Raw genomic sequence first — 17,730 nt, 5'->3', positions numbered from 1 at the left:
GACGTTCCAATTCATCCCAAAGGTGGAGTTGAGGGCAGGGCTCTGCAGGCCAGTCAAGTTCTTCCACACCGATTGACAAATTATTTCTGGATAGACCTTACTTTGTGCATGGTGGCATTGTTATGCTGAAACAGGAAAGGGCCTTCACCAAACTGTTGCCAAAAAGTTGGAAGCACATTATCGTCTAGAATGGAAATGCCAACTGACATTTACTTATGAGGTGCTGACCTGTTGCAGCCTCTGCAACCACCGTGATTATTGTTATTATTATTTGACCCTGCTGGTCATCTATGAACGTTTGAACATCTTGGCCATGTGCTGTTATAATCTCAACCCAGCACAGCCAGAAGAGGACTGGTCACCCCTCAGAGCCTGGTTCCTCTCTAGGTTCCTTCCTTTCTAGGGAGTTTTTCCAAGCCACTGTGCTACTACATCTGCATTGCTTGCTGTTTGTGGTTTTAAGTTGGGTTTCTGTATAGCACTTTTTGACATCGGCTGATGTAAAAAGGGCTTTATAAATAAATGTGATTGATTGATTGATAGCGTTAAGATTTCCCTTCACAGGATCTAAGGGGCCTAGCCCGAACCATGAAAAATAGCCGCAGACCATTACTCCTCCTCCACCAAACTTTACAGTTTGCACTATGCATTTGGGCAGGTAGCTTTTTCCTGGAATCCGCCAAACCAAGATTTGTCTGTCGGACTGCCAGATGGTGAAGCGTGATTCATCACTCCAGAGAATGTGTTTCCACTGCTACAGTGTCCAATGGCGGCGAGCTTTACACCACTTCAGCCGACGTTTGGCGTTGCACATGGGGATCTTAGGCTTCTGTGCTGCTGCTCGGCCATGGAAACCCTTTTCATGAAGCTCCCGACGAACAGTTCTTGTGCTGATGTTGCTTCCAGAAACAGTTTGGAACTCATTAGTGAGTTTTGCAACTGACGACAGACTATTTAAACGCTACGTGCTTCAGCACTCTGTGGTTCCGTTCTGTGAGCTTGTGTGTCCTACCACTTCGCAGCTGAGCCATTGTTGCTCCAAAACGTTTCCACTTCACAATAACAGGATTTACAGTTGACTGGGGGCAGTTCTAGAAGGGCAGATATTTGACAAACTGACTTGTTGGAAAGGTGGCATCCTATGCCGGTGCCACGTTGAAAGTCACTGAGCTCTTCAGTAAGGCTATTCTACTGCCAATGTTTGTCTATTGAGATTGCATGGCTGTGTGCTCGATTTTATACACCTATCAGCAACGAGTGTGGCTGAAATAGCCAAATCCACTAATTTGAAGGGGTGTCCACATACTTTTGTATATATAGTGTATGTGTATTTCATTCAATATCATAGCTGTAAGGGAATCCTTATTTTTAACTGCACTCTGCAATTTTAAAGTAACTTGGCTTTTATTCAGATATAGTATAGATGAAGTTATACAGATACCAGCGTAATATGGCCCTTATTTTGTGTCTGTATGAACAGGAGGTATGTGGCTATCCCCTAAGCATATTCTTCATTGTTGTAAATGAGTTCTGCGAGAGATTCTCCTACTATGGCATGCGAGGTAAGAATATGACACAGTATCTACTACATGGGAGTAATCAACAGTTCTAACCCAGTGAGCAAAACAAGTTAAAAATGTCTAATTTCCACGAGTTTTGCCCACTGGGAACAACTATAGTGGCTTTGTGGAGTGCCCATCCTGAGGAGCTTCCCCTTCTCTCTCTCCTGTCCACAGCTGTGCTGGTGCTGTACTTCAGGTACTTCCTTCGGTTTGATGATGACCTGGCCACCTCCATCTACCACACCTTTGTGGCTCTGTGCTACCTGACTCCCATCCTGGGAGCCATTGTAGCAGACTCCTGGTTGGGCAAGTTTAAGTAAGTGACTGTTCGGAGTCCTAGAACTAGGGTGTATTACAGAACAGGAATTTGTTCTTGCACTGGTAGCTAACACCTTGATTTCCCCTTCCTGCAGGACTATCATCTACTTGTCCATTGTCTATGCAATTGGCCAGGTTGTGATGGCAGTCAGCGCCATTCATGACATCACGGACACAGACAGAGATGGCACGCCAGACAACTTGACCTTGCATATGTGAGTCGTCCTCATTTAAAGTCAAGTTCATAGATTCGCTTCCGCAAACACAAGTCACATGCGAAGGCTTGCTGGGGTATGTCCTGACTACATGGACTTTGTGAGGTGCTACTGAATGCATGGCCTAACAATATTGCTATCCCTCCTCTCTCAGTGTGCTGTCCATGGTGGGCCTGCTCCTCATTGCGCTGGGTACAGGTGGTATCAAACCATGTGTAGCTGCTTTTGGAGGAGACCAGTTTCAGGACCACCAGGTTAGCAGAATAACTCAGTATTCGGAGAATAACACCACCACTGTGTCTGTCTGTATCTTTGTCAGTAGGCAGATATTTCCTCACTACAGCTGCCAAGTCATTTTAATACCCACGAACACTGATGTTAACCTTGAAATTAAGAACGTGTAGGAGAACCTTGCTCCTTTGATAAGTGTAATGTACATGTATCTCCTATGAATGGCACATAATATACAGTACCAGTCAAAAGCTTGGGCACCTACTGATTCATTTTTACTATTTTCTACATTGTAGAATAATAGTAAAGACATCAACACTATGAAATAACACATATGGAATCATGTAGTAACAAAATAACTGTTAAACAAATCAAAATATATTTTAGATACTTCAAAGTAGCCACCCTTTGTCTTGATGACAGCTTTGCATACTTGGCATTCTCTCAACCAGCTTCATGAGGTAGTCACCTGGAATGCATTTCAATTAACAGGCGTGCCTTGTTAAACGTTCGTTTGTGGAATTTCTTTCCTTCGGTATTGTTGTAACAAAAGTAGGGGTGGTATACAGAAGATAGCCCTATTTGGTAAAAGACCAAGTCCATATTATGGCAAGAACAGCTCAAATAAGCAAAGAGAAACGACAGTCCATCATTACTTTAAGACATGAAGGCAGTCAATCTGGAACATTTCAAGAACTTTGAAAGTTTCTTTAATTAAATGCAGTCGCAAACACCATCAAGCGCTATGATGAAACTGGCTCTCATGAGGACCGCCACAGGAAAGGAAGACCCAGAGTTACATCTGCTGCAGAGGATAAGTTCATTAAAGTTACCAGCCTCAGAAATGGGCAATTAACTGCACCTCAGATTGCAGCCCAAATAAATACTTCACAGAGTTCAGGTAACAAACACATCTCAACATCAACTGTTCAGAGGAGACTGCGTGAATCAGGCCTTCATGGTCAAATTGCTGCAAAGAAACCACTACTGAAGGACACCAATAATAAGACTTGCTTGGGCCAAGAAACACGAGCAATGGACATTAGACCAGTGGAAATGTGTCCTTTGGTCTGATGAGTCCAAATTTGCGATTTTTGGTTCCAACCTCCGTGTCTTTGTGAGACAGGGAGTAGGTGAACGGATGATCTCCGGATGTGTGGTTCCAACCGTGAAGCTTGGAGGAAGAGGTGTGATGGTGTGGGGGTGCTTTGCTGGTGACACTCTCTGTGATTTATTTAGAATTCAAGGCACACTTAACCAGCATGGCTACCACAGCATTCTGCAGCGATACGCCATCCCATCTGGTTTGCGCTTAGTGGGACTGTCATTTGTTTTCCAACAGGACAATGACACAACACACTTCCAGGCTGTGTAAGGGCTATTTGAGAGTGATGAAAGAGAGTGATGGAGTGCTGCGTCAGATGACCTTGCCTCCACAATCACCTGACCTCAACCCAATTGAGATGGTTTGGGAAGAGATGGACCGCAGAGTTAAGGAAAAGCAGCAACAAGTGCTCTGCATATGTGGGAACTCCTTCAAGACTGTTGGAAAAGCATTCCAGGTGAAGCTGGTTGAAAGAATGCCAACAGTGTGCAAAGGTGTCATCAAGGCAAAGGGTGGCTACTTTGAATAATGTCCAAAAACAAATCAAAATATATTTTATATAGCACTTTTTTGGTTACTACATGATTCCAGATGTGTTATTTCATAGTTTTGATGTCTTCACTATTATTCTACAATGTCAAAATAAACAAAAACCCTTGAATGAGTAGGTGTGTCCAAACTTTTGACTGGTACAGTACAAACTTTACACACGATACAAATCTATTCCTTTTTATTTTCGCAGGCAAAACAGAGGAGCACTTTCTTCTCGGTTTTCTACCTGTGTATCAATGGTGGGAGTCTCCTGTCTACTATCATTACACCAATCCTCAGAGGTAGGGGGAATGTCCAAGCCAGGCCAGGCTATGTATAATAACTCTAATGCCGTCTGAAGATATTACCACAAATCTGCATAAATAACTATTTAATACACAACACAACTGCAGCTAGTGTATAGATGAGTGATGTCTGTGCTGTGTCCCTGTGTTTAGGCCAGGAGTGTGGCATCCACAGCCAGCAGAAGTGTTACCCTCTGGCCTTCGGTGTTCCTGCTGCGCTCATGGTGGTCGCCCTTGGTTAGTGTCTCTACCATCTTCTTTATTCTACCTACAGATGTAGGATCTTAATTTGACCTATTGTTTGACCTATATTGACCTATATTAATTTGACCTATATTGTCACAGCAAGTTAAATCCTACAGCAACAGTATTTGAATGTTCAGTCTGTAATTTTGCTTGTTCAGTGGTCAGACTATTAGCCGGGCAAAAGTAGGCTGCAGGAAAAGTGCAATACTGTTAATATAACCATGTGTTAGTGTGGGTTTTCAGTGAATTTATGTAAATCACGAAGCTCTTTTGCATTTCCTGCGGTGAAGGAAAATTCTCAGCAACAAAAGAGTGATCAAATTAAGATCCTACAACTGTACCTTGTCCCGTGGTTTTGCTGTAAAAAAAAATTCTGATAAAGAGTATAAAAATGTAGTTTGAAAGTGCTGTTTTGCTGTTTGTCCCTACAGTCGTGTTCATAATTGGAAGTGGTATGTACCATAAGACTGAACCGCAGGGAAACATAATGCTGGATGTGTGTAAATGTATTGGGGTAAGTCAAAACATTATCTAGTACCAGCATTCAGCATAATTGCATCAACTTTCACAACGATGTGAAAAATGACTGGTGGACTCTTCCCTGCAGCCATCCTGGTGTTTCTGAAAGGATCATTTCTGTGTCTGCCTTTACAGTTTGCAATAAAGAACCGCTTCAGGCACAGGAGTAGCTCCTACCCGAAGAGAACCCACTGGATGGACTGGGCCGAAGAGAAACACGAGGTAGGTTATCTACACTGCAAACTACACAGTACTATCTAAATGGCATGTTCGGTCTCAAATATATGAGCAACACCTCATATTGTCTTTCTCTCTTTTTGTGCTTGTAGAAACTCCTCATTGCTCAGATAAAGATGGTGCTGAAGGTTCTATTTCTGTACATTCCCCTTCCCATGTTCTGGACCCTATTTGACCAAAAGGTATCTGACATACGTTGGTAAATAATCTAGTTTGTCCTGCAATATGTGATGTAACTTGTAATATCCATATGGTATAATCAAGTAAAACGTTCTGCTCCCTCTCAGGGCTCTAGGTGGACTCTTCAGGCCACCACCATGGATGGGAACTTTGTACGTTTGCAAAACCATCCCACTGTAAAAAGTCAACTAAAGCTACAGTTTGCAAGTTGTTCTTGTTAGTAATAACCTTGCTCTCTTTCCAGGGAGCCCTCATTCTGCAGCCTGATCAAATGCAGGTACGTTAGAGGTACTTTATGGTTCCTGTTTGTTTTCATCCATGGCTAAATGCACTTCTTACCATAGAAACCATATTTTTGACAGACTGTCAACCCTATCCTGATCCTGACTCTGGTACCGATCATGGACAGTGTGGTGTACCCACTGATAAAGAAATGTGGCCTGAACTTCACGTAAGTTCTACTTAAAGAAAATGATCAAACAAATGCCTGTGCAGTATCTCCAAAACAGTGAAGAGGCAGGTGTAAGCATGCTTAGGAATCTAACCATGAACCTTTCCTCAACAGTCCTTTGAGGAGAATGACAGTGGGGATGTTTTTGGCAGCCATGGCCTTTGTTGCTGCAGCTTTGGTACAGATCCAGATTGATGTAAGTGTGTACGATACATCTACATTGTGTGGCAGTTTGTTTCTGGTTTAGTAAAGTATTCTTTGATGCTATCATGCCTTGTATGGCTAGGAATAGATGTAGCATTGTTGAAAGCAGAAACAGTCTAGAACCCGGGCTACAGGAAATCTCTATTATGACGAAGTCAAAATGGAGAGTATCCCATTTTGACCCTCTTAATGGCAATACTTTCACTGTCTATAGAATTGGAACGCATAACAAAGAGATTATATTATTTGCTAAATCCTTACTTGTACCCAGAGCCATATACTAACATATATCTATCTACAGTTGAAGTCGGAAGTCTACATACACATATTTTGGAGTCATTGAAACTCGTTTTTCAACCACTCCACAAATTTCTTGTTAACAAACTATAGTTTTGGCAAGTCGGTTAGGACATCTACTTTCTGCATGACACTTAATTTTTCCAACAATTGTTTACAGACATATTATTTCACTTATAATTCACTTTATCACAGTTCCAGTGGGTCAGAAGTTTACATACACGTAGTTGACTGTGCCTTTAAACAGCTTGGAAAATTCCAGAAAATGATGTCATGGCTTTAGAAGCTTCTGATATGCTAATTTACATAATTTGAGTCAATTTGAGGTGTACCTGTGGATGTATTTCAAGGCCTACCTTCAAACTCAGTGCCTCTTTGCTTGGCATCATGGGAAAATCAAAATAAATCAGCCAAGACCTCAGAAAACAAATTGTAGACCTCCACAAGTCTGGTTCATCCTTGGGAGCAATTTCCAAATGCCTGAAGGTACCACGTTCATCTGTACAAACAATAGTACACAAGTATAAACTCCATGGGACCACATAGCCGTCAAACCGCTCAGGAAGGAGACACATTCTGTCTCCTAGAGATTAACATACTTTGGTGCAAAAAGTGCAAATCAATCCCAGAACAGCAGCAAAGGACCTTGTGAAGATGCTGGAGGAAACAGGTACGAAAGTATCTACATCCACAGTAAAATGAGTCCTATATCGACATAACCTGAAAGGCCACTCAGCAAGGAAGAAGCCACTGCTCCAAAACCGCCATAAAAAGCCAGACTACGGTTTGCAACTGCACATGGGGACAAAGATCGTACTTTTTGGAGAAATGTCCTCTGGTCTGATGAAACAAAAATAGAACTGTTTGGCCATAATGACCATCGTTCTGTTTGGAGGAAAAAGCGGGAAGCTTGCGAGTCAAAGAACACCATCCCAACCGTGAAGTACGGGGGTGGCAGCATCATGTTGTGGGGGTGCTTTGCTGCAGGAGGGACTGGTGCACTTCACAAAATAGATGGCATCATGAGTTAGGAAGATTATGTGGATATATTGAAGCAACATCTCAAGACATCAGTCAGGAAGTTAAAGCTTGGTCGCAAATGGGTCTTCCAAATGGACAATGACCCCAAGCATACTTCCAAAGTTGTGGCAAAATGGCTTATTAAGGACAACATTGGAGTGGCCATCACAAAGCCCTGACCTCAATCCTATAGAACATTTGTATTTGGCTAAGGTGTATGTAAACTTCCGACTTCAACTGTATATATAAATATATGACTCTGCTTGTATCTATTTCAGAAAACCTTGCCAACCTTCCCATCATCCTCCCAGAGCCAATTAAAATTACTCAACATGGGCAGTATCCCCTTGACAGTTACCCTACCCAATAATGATCCATTCGTCATTGAAGCAGCTAAGGTAAAACCATCTTGAGGAGGTTCTCTTAGGCATTCATATCACAAAACCTGACTGTATTGGCAGAAATCTTACACAGATGTTGATGTCTACTAGAAGAATATCTTTTACATGTTTTATTTAACCTTTATTTTATCAGGGAGTCATACTGAGAGAAAGGTCTCTTTTACAGATGAGCCCTGAATTACAGAATTTACAGAAAATACACACATCAAAATATAAATACAAAATGCAAGCAGAAAGAACACACGGTCATAAAAAACAAAGCCATTCGTCAGTAATAAGGTCCTCAAGTAATGGTTTAAGTAGAATGGCGAAGTTATGATCAACCAAAACATTACATGAAGACATGTATCAGTTGTAGTAACTTTTCTAATTAAACCAAGTGCTTCACTGTAACTGTCAAGTGTTTACACCTTGTTGTGGGACTGACTCCACTTATATATTTTACAGGCTAGTGCAAATTACCTTACATTTGAGGAAGAAAGCATCCAAGTTTCATTTCAGAGTCCTGCAATATCTAGGACTATTTCCTTAGCAAAGGACAAGCGACAAACACTTCTAATTCCCTCAAACCTCAGTGCACCAATGTGGGAGGTGGTAAGTACATACCTATTATTGCACCCTTATAAAAGTACAGTATTAACATCATGTATTAAGTCAATATACATTTTCTCGGATCCTCTGTTGCAGACTGATGATGTGATGGCAAAGCCAGAGCAAGGGGCCAATGCAATCAGGTAAATTTGGATGCATTTCCCAATGTTTGTTTGCCGAGATGACCGAAATGAACATACATTTCCAGATAATCTATAGCCATTCATGGTTAATTTGGATGTGTTTTTTTGTTGATGCTGTTTCTCAACTCTATGTGTATTCATTTCCAGATTTGTTAATGGTATGGCTGGAGCGGTGAATGTGTCAACTTTTGGAAGCATTGACTACTCCTCTGCTTCCAACTACTCTCTCATATCAAATGGAAAGTAAGGAATTATTTATTGATTATACTTGCAAATATGTAGTATAATAAAGAGGATGACATAAAGAATATGCAGCTAGCACTTCAAGGGTAGACGTAGGACGTAGGACGGCGGACGTAAAGGTAACGTAAAGGTAATGGCGGACTGAACGAAGTTATGTAGAGCACCTCAAGATAAAACATAATATTCGAAATATCTGCTAAATTAGACTAAAATATTAGCACTAAATAATCTGGTGGGTGATAACCTTCAATCTGGATAATAACACAAAACAAATCCTAAGATTAGAGACATTTATCGACAAATATTACGAAAACAAGCAACACCCAAACATGACGGAGAGTAAGACAGGGGAACCGATTCAAAAACGAAAACGTGACTCCTCAACCGACACTGATGATTTAATATTCTCACCACCGGCAATGGTAAAGGTCGAAACCGATCTGTTAAAATCAATAAATGACAAACTGGGTATACTTGAATTAGTTAGTAAAGATATAAAAGAGTTGAAGGCAAGCCTAGAGATGAGTGATGAAAAAGCTGCGACATTGGAGAAGGAAACACACGCGCTAAAAGGGACAGTCAATAAAATTGAAACCGAAATGAATGAAATTAAAAAGGAGAACACCGTTCTGAAGGAATGCTTACTAGACATACAAACTAGATCCATGAGAGAGAATTTGGTACTTACAGGTATCCAAGAGAAAGAAGGAGAGGTTCCTGAATCTGTAGTTAGAGAGTTCCTTTTTGCAGCGCTTCAGATTCCACACGAAGTTATCGATAAGATCCAACTTGAACGTGTACACCGCCTCGGACAGAGAGGGCAGAGGTACGAACGCCCAATCGTTGCCAAATTTGCTTCATTTAAAGATAAAATAATGGTTAAAAGCCTGGGTAAAAGACTTGCTGGGACCAAAATTGGCATGAATGATCAGTTTCCGAAAGAAATTGCAGAACGGCGCAAAGTTCTGTATCCAATTTTCAAAGAAAATAGATTAAAAGCGAAACGAGTAGCTCTCGTCGTTGATAAACTATATATTGATAACCAGTTGTTCAGAGACACAAAGACTACTCCATGGTTATTTTAAAAATTACAAAGTTCTCATAGATGAGGAAAATAAACACAATTCAAGCCCGGTTATTGATTGTAACAATACAATACAAAATATAGCTTTTCTATAAATCTTCATATATAACTAATTGAACACAAGCACTATTTCTACATAGTGAAGATAAAAACTAAGTAAACAGAAGGCACAGTATGTGTGGATGGTGTGGTGTGTGTTTATTTTTATTTGTTATGTTTGGAAAGTTGAGTGAGTGAGTAATGAAATAGTTGCATATCCCAGAGCCAGTGTATTGCTGTGGGCCGGGTATGAGAGGGCTTTCAATGTTGTTCAGATGATGGATATACTTTTATAATGAATTATACGTCTTATTTATTTATTGTCCTATCATGGGGAACTACATTTTTAAAATAAATTATATCTAATTATTTATTATCCTATTTTAATGGTACGGTCCATGGCCCTATACCCTAGACACCCACATGAATGGCCCAGATACTAAGGAGAAGTCCCTAACTGTTTTATGTGCATGCTGTAAGCGGTCTGTATGCAGCCAAAATGAGGTCAGGGACCAAGAGCAGCACTGCCCCCTCAAGATTCTGAGCCTGCTTGGCAGGGTTGGTCCTGCAAAGCCAAAGCCCCCTAAAGGGAGAGCATAATAAACAAGGAAATTCTCAAAGCTGCTAATGAGAACCTTGACGACCTTGTACCTAGCCGGTGGGGATTCCGGTGGGGTGCCCCCACCCAGGCAGTGGCAGTGCTGGCAACACTAGCTGCAGTAACCCATGGGGAGGGGGTCACACTCGGACATTCAGAGAGGGGGTATATTATTGTGGCCCTGGTGGCACGAAATCAAGTCGGACTGCATGGAGATGCTTGGGAACATGGTCAAAATGGATGACCGTATTGTGGGTGTTTCAGGAAGAAGGTCTACATTTGACCTCCATCATTTAGGATGTGACAATGGTAAATAAATCTCTACATTTATGCTCATTTTTTGCGCGGTCTTGCAGGCCTTCTCATGCAGCTGCAACTGCAAGTACATTTGTAAATCATGATCCATCTTGAGTTGGGCTCTGGGATGGTGCAATTGTTGAGAGGGTGAGCTTATGGTTGTGTGGGGGTAAGGGCTGAATGTGTGTGGGTGTATGTGTGTATCCCACAACTGTTGCGAAGGAAGAAGTAAAAGATGTTAGGGACTATAGAGGATGATTCACAGCAATATGTAATAAAAATAGAGGTGAGGGCGATGGAAATGCATTTGGCAATGGATCTGCTTCGGTTCGGTGGATGGCGCTGTGTGCACTTTTCGAAGGATGGATCCCAGTCGGTCCGGGGCTGTGCGATGCGGGGGGTCGGGGGTGGTCTGCCGGTCATTGGGATGACAACCCAACTCGAGATGGGGGCTTTTGGCGGGTGGAATAGTGGGGACCAATTGGAGGTTTGCTTAGTGGAGATGCAAATGTCATGGTACAACTATATAGACACTCAACCATTATGTTACTTTTTAATAGGACGTTTACAAACATATATTTTGATAAAAATAATTGAAAGGTGTGTCTCATTATGGTAAGTGGTGAAATAAGTATAGCCAGTTACAATTGTAATGGCTTAGCAGATAATAAGAAAAGACGATCAGTATTTACCTGGCTAAAAGAGAAGGATTATAATATCTACTGTTTACAGGAAACCCATTCGACAGTTTTAGATGAAGTTTTGTGGAAAAAGAACTGGGGGGGCGAAATATATTTCTCCCATGGGCAAAGAAATTCAAAAGGGGTGATGGTTTTAATTAATAATAACTTTGATCCAAATGTGCAACTTGTCCAAACAGATCCTCAAGGTAGATGGATTATTTTAAATATGTTATTGGACAATAAACATATATGGCTTATTAACCTATACGGTCCGAATAATGATGATCCAAGCTTCTTTGACAATATATATAAGAATGTATCAACTCTACAAGCAACACTAGACTCTATTATTATAGTGGGAGATTTTAATACGGTCTTAAATACCTCTATGGACCGGAAAGGAAATCACACTACAAACTATCACCCTCAGGCACTTAAGGAAATCAGGAATGTCATGGATATATTGGAATTAGTGGATATATGGAGACTTAAATACCCTGACCTAGTGAGATATACATGGCGGAGGCTTAATCAAGCTAGTCGCCTTGACTACTTTCTTATATCATTCTCTCTGGCACCAAAAGTTAAAAAGTGTTTGATAGGGGACAGAATGCGGTCGGACCATCACATAATTGGCATATATATTACTCTTACAGAATTTCCACGTGGGCGAGGATATTGGAAATTTAATCAAAGCCTACTAGATGATAAATTGTTTAGAACTAGGACAGAAGAATTTATAACTGACTTTTTTAGACATAACATAGGTACAGCAGATCCCCATATTGTATGGGACACTTTTAAGTGTGGCTTTAGAGGCCATGCAATTCAGTACTCATCTATAAAACAAAAGCAATTTCGATCAAAAGAGTCCATATTAACAAAGGAAATTGAAGGACTAACAGTACAGTTAGATAACAATAAAAACGGTACCATAGAGGCACAGAATAAGTTAGAGGAAAAACAAAAAGAAATGGAGGAACTTATTCAAGAAAGATCCAGTGTAATATATTACAAAAATAAAGCGAACTGGATGGAATATGGGGAAAAATGCACCAAATTCTTTTTCAATCTTCAATATAGAAATGCTACCAAAAAAAACATATTAAAACTTGTTACAAATGATGGAGTCACGCATGATTCACCAAATGATATTTTGAAAGAGGAAGTAAAGTACTTTAAGAATATATTTTCGTTTCAGGCTCCTCCATCTCCACTAACTGAAACTAATTGTATGGATTTTTTCCCTAATAATAATGTAAAATTAACATCTGTACAGAAAGACTCATGTGAAGGCCTAATTACAGAGGAGGAACTACTTGATGCAATTGGGGCCTTTAAGGATGGGAAAACTCCAGGACTGGATGGCATACCAGTGGAAGTATACAAACATTTTTTTGATATACTCAAAGGACCATTATTAGCTTGTTTTAACCACTCCTATATAAATGATAGATTATCAGACACGCAACAAGAAGGTGTGATATCATTATTACTGAAACAGGACCCAAGTGGTATATATAAAGATCCAGTCCATTTAAAAAATTGGAGACCTCTTACACTTCAGTGTTGTGATGCAAAAATCCTAGCAAAATGCTTGGCGCATAGAATAAAAAAAGTTTTGTCAGATATTATTCATCCTAATCAGACAGGTTTTTTACATGGACGATACATTGGAGATAATATAAGGCAAGTACTGGAAACAATAGAACACTATGAAATATCGGGGACACCAGGCCTGGTTTTCATAGCTGATTTTGAAAAGGCTTTTGATAAAGTACGACTGGAGTTTATATATAAATGCCTAGAATATTTCAATTTTGGGGAATCTCTTATAAAATGGGTAAAAATTATGTATAGTAACCCTAGGTGTAAAATAGTAAATAATGGCTACATCTCAGAAAGTTTTAAACTATCTAGAGGAGTAAAACAAGGTTGTCCACTATCGGCATATCTATTTATTATTGCCATCGAAATGTTAGCTGTTAAAATTAGATCAAACATTAATATTAAGGGATTAGAAATCCAGGGCCTAAAAACTAAGGTGTCATTGTACGCTGATGATTCATGTTTTCTTTTAAAACCACAACTAGAATCTCTCCACGGCCTCTTAGAGGATCTAGATACATTTGCTATCCTCTCTGGATTAAAACCAAATTATGATAAATGTACCATATTACGTATTGGATCACTAAAAAATACACATTTTACATTGCCATGTAGTTTACCAATTAAATGGTCTGACGGTGATGTGGACATACTCGGTATACAAATCCCAAAAGAAAGAAATGATCTCACTCCAATAAATTTTTATAGAAAGTTAGCAAAAATAGATAAGATCTTGCTACCATGGAAAGGAAAATACCTGTCTATTTGTGGGAAAATCACCCTGATTAACTCTTTAATCATATCACAGTTTACCTATTTGCTTATGGTTTTGCCTACACCTAGTGACCTGCTTTTTAAATTATATGAACAAAAAATATTCAATTTTATTTGGAACGGCAAGCCAGATAAAATTAAAAGGGCCTATTTATATAACGAATATGAATTCGGAGGGCAGAAATTATTAAATATTAAAGCATTAGACCTCTCACTAAAGGCATCAGTCATACAAAAGTTATACTTAAATCCAAACTGGTTCTCTAGTAGATTGGTACGAATGTCTCATCCTATGTTCAAGAAGGGCCTTTTTCCCTTTATTCAGATTACACCTGCTCACTTTCGGTTGCTTGAAAAGGAAATAATCTCCAAAATATCTTTATTTTTTAAGCAAGCCTTAGAAAGTTGGTTGCAATTTCAGTTTAATCCACCTGAAAGGACGGAACAAATAGTACAACAAATCTTGTGGTTAAATTCAAATATAGTAATTGATAAAAAAACTGTATTTATCGAAGAAATGTTTAAAAAAGGTATAATTTTTGTGAATGATATCATAAATAGGACTGGTGGAGTAATGTCACACATGCAGCTAACACAGACATATGGAAATGTCTGCTCTACCCAAAATTACAACCAATTAATTGCAGCATTACCACAAAAATGGAAGAGGCAGGTGGAAGGGGATAAAAGTAAGGAACTTGTATGTCGGCCTTATATTAAAGAACATAAATGGTTAAAGAAAAGTGTGATAAATAAAAACATATACCAATTTCATTTAAGGACCAAAAAACTTACAGCTGTGCCATATAAATTGCAAAATAGTTGGGAAGAGATTTTCGATGTACCCATTCCATGGCACATGGTGTATGAATTGATACGCAAAACAACGCCGGATTCAAAACTTCGAATTTTTCAATTTAAATTATTGTACAAAATTCTTGCAACTAATAGAATGTTATATATATGGGGGATACAATCTTCCCAGCTCTGTAGATTCTGCTGTGAGGAGGCAGAGTCATTAGACCATTTATTTTGGTATTGTCCGCATGTAGCTCGTTTTTGGTCACAGGTCCAGGAATGGTTGAAGAATTGCAACATTTGCGTAGAACTAACGCTACAGATAGCAATACTGGGGGATTTGAAAAGCCATAGTCAATCAATCAATAATATAATAATTATTTTAGCAAAAATGTTTATTTTTAATTTACAATCCGTGGAAGCTATGAGAATAGGAAGATTCAAATCTTTTGTGAAGCATCACAGCACAGTTGAAAAATATATGGCAAATAAAAATCCGAAATGGATGATGTTGGAAGATAGATGGGAAAGGTTGAGTGGAGCTGAAGGGTGGGACTAATAACAAGATAAACAATGTAGGGCATACGGGATCTGTGAAATGTGTATAGGTGCGGAGCTATTGTGAAATAGCACAGTTACAAGTGGAAATCAAACTGGATGGACAACAGAAATAGAGGAAGGACTAAGAACAAACAAGAGAGAACTATTATAAAGTAGACTGTGTCTGTAAAATGTGTATAAGATGTATAAATTGAAGGTAAAAACAGAAATGTTTATCAGTTTACTCCAATTGGGGGATCGGTGGTAGGGTTTGCGGGGAATAATAATAAAGGTATACTCTTTAAAAAAGTATGTATGTCTATGTAGGTATGTGTATGTATATATGTGTATATGTATGCATACGTGAATGGATATATATGTTTACCCAAAAAAATATGGGGGATTGGAAATGATGCAGACAATTACATTGGAAGCAACATTCTTTCCGCAATATTAAGCTGATCCACCCCCCCAGAAAAAAAAAAAAAAAAAAAAAGGAATATGCAGCTAAATCCTTAAAATGTGTATTTAACTGATTTTGCTTACGTTATAAGACTCACAAACACAGATTTCCAAAGCATCTCTTCTTACTCATTTCCAGAGCCACCTTCACCATTACCAATGGTGCAAACACATGTGAATACTCCAGAGAATTTGGATTCGGGAGTTCTTACACTCTGCTTATCCCCAGTCATTTTGCATGGGGCCCGACTGTAAGTTTCACTCCTTCTACGTGTCACTTAATAATACAGTGATATATCCCATAATCAGCTTCAGAAAGTTACAGTTTTGATTCTCTTTTATATAGTGCTCGGAATCCATTTCTGGGGTTGAGGATATCCAGCCCAACTCCTTCCACATGGGCTGGCAGATCCCACAGTACTTCCTCATTACCTGTGGAGAGGTGGTGTTCTCTGTTACTGGCCTGGAGTTCTCTTATTCACAGGTGAAGCACACACAACCTTATTAGTCGACATTTAGTCATATGTTAGACCCTGTGCTGAACTTGAATCATTTTGATCTGCCCAACAACAGGGGAAAGTATAAAGTAATCTCTTGAATTTTCAGTTGTAAAATAATGGGTGGCTGTACTCCAATTTGCAGCCTAATTTACCAAGCTATATTTCTTTCTTCAAAGGCACCGAGCAACATGAAGGCAGTGCTACAAGCAGGCTGGCTGTTCACTGTAGCTATTGGCAACTTTATTGTCCTTATTGTGGCTGAGATTGCACAGATCGAAGAACAGGTACAGTGACACTACACTACACTCTAAAGATAAACCTCTCATTCTATGTCCTCTGAGGACACACTCACAGCCCTCTTGCGGCACGTTGTCTGCATATTGGGAAAGCCAGCCCTGACTCTATGGGTGAAAGAGTTGAAGTGTTCAGTGCCCATGAATCATACCTCAAGGGCCAGATCTGATGAGGAAAATATGTGACGTGTCAAATCTTTGTGTTTTTTCCTCCTGCAGTGGGCAGAGTTTGTCCTTTTTGCCTCGCTCCTAGTGGCAGTGTGTGTCATCTTCTCCATCATGGCCTATTTCTATACCTACATGGACCCTGCAGAGATCGAGGCCCAGTTCAGGGACGAAGGTGGTAAGGAAGAATCAGACAAAGAGGAGTTTCAAATGCAGAAGAAAGATTCCGTAGCCCATCACAATCAAGATGATGAAGCCAAACAATCCAAAATGTAAATTTCTGTAAATTTGCATAATTGTGTGTGTGTGTGTGTGTGTGTGTGTGTGTGTGTGTGTGTGTGTGTGTGTGTGTGGAGGTGTGTGTGGAGGTGTGTGTGGAGGTGTGTGTGGAGGTGTGTGTGGAGGTGTGTGTGTGTGTGTGTGTGTGTGTGTGTGTGTGCGTGCGTGCGTGCGTAAGAGAGAAAGAGAGAAGGGGCAAGAGAAAGAACATGAATACCAATTGTATTATATTATAGTTTTGATATGCACAAAATAACTGCTCCAAGTATGGTGCAGAGAGGGAAAATAACATTTTTGCTACATTTAAAATACATTTAAATTCCAGACTTGTTTTAAGCTTTCGGCTGTAAGAGAAAACAACAAAACATTACAAATGGACAATCTGTTTTTGAAAAAAACTGTAAAACATCCCAATGTCCATCGATCAGGATTAATTTTGTATGATTATACTGTATAGGTTGCATTGTTATTAATATAGAAGTTAGTGTGTATTAAAAAAAAAAGCTAGATTTTCTAAACATTTAATTATATAACTGGAAAAAAATCTGTCATTGCTAAAATAAACATGAAGAAGACATTTTTACCATGGCTCTCATTTAGGCTCACTTACATTCATCTGTGGCTTGGGCATAATACAATTTATAGTCCATGTGATCTGCCTTAGACTATAACATACATTTTTAAAAGAGGACTGGGTTTGCACAGGCCAATCATTTATAATTAAGTTACTTTTTGGGTCATAATGAGACAATATGTGTCAGATAACATACATTAGGCCAACTCATATTCTGCTCTTCTTAAATACATTTTA

The 17,730-nt window shown here is 39.5% G+C and overlaps 1 protein-coding gene across 1 annotated transcript; it reads left to right on the top strand.

Annotated features, from left to right (window-relative positions):
- Nucleotides 1-1,423: 1,423 nt before the first annotated feature.
- On the top strand, nucleotides 1,424-16,916 carry slc15a1a (solute carrier family 15 member 1a). Its single transcript, XM_039006809.1, has 21 exons — nucleotides 1,424-1,562; nucleotides 1,737-1,878; nucleotides 1,976-2,095; nucleotides 2,250-2,349; nucleotides 4,174-4,264; nucleotides 4,421-4,504; nucleotides 4,945-5,027; nucleotides 5,168-5,254; nucleotides 5,362-5,451; nucleotides 5,557-5,601; nucleotides 5,694-5,726; nucleotides 5,812-5,900; nucleotides 6,015-6,096; nucleotides 7,700-7,819; nucleotides 8,270-8,416; nucleotides 8,510-8,556; nucleotides 8,704-8,799; nucleotides 15,822-15,933; nucleotides 16,029-16,166; nucleotides 16,359-16,466; nucleotides 16,695-16,916. The coding sequence occupies exons 1-21, from the start codon at nucleotides 1,424-1,426 to the stop codon at nucleotides 16,914-16,916; spliced, it is 2,175 nt and encodes a 724-aa protein (XP_038862737.1).
- The last annotated feature ends 814 nt before the right edge of the window (nucleotides 16,917-17,730 follow it).

Source organism: Salvelinus namaycush, chromosome 13 (assembly GCF_016432855.1).
Source record: "Salvelinus namaycush isolate Seneca chromosome 13, SaNama_1.0, whole genome shotgun sequence".
Classification (NCBI taxonomy): domain Eukaryota; kingdom Metazoa; phylum Chordata; class Actinopteri; order Salmoniformes; family Salmonidae; genus Salvelinus; species Salvelinus namaycush.
This window is presented reverse-complemented; position numbering and strand designations above follow the sequence as displayed.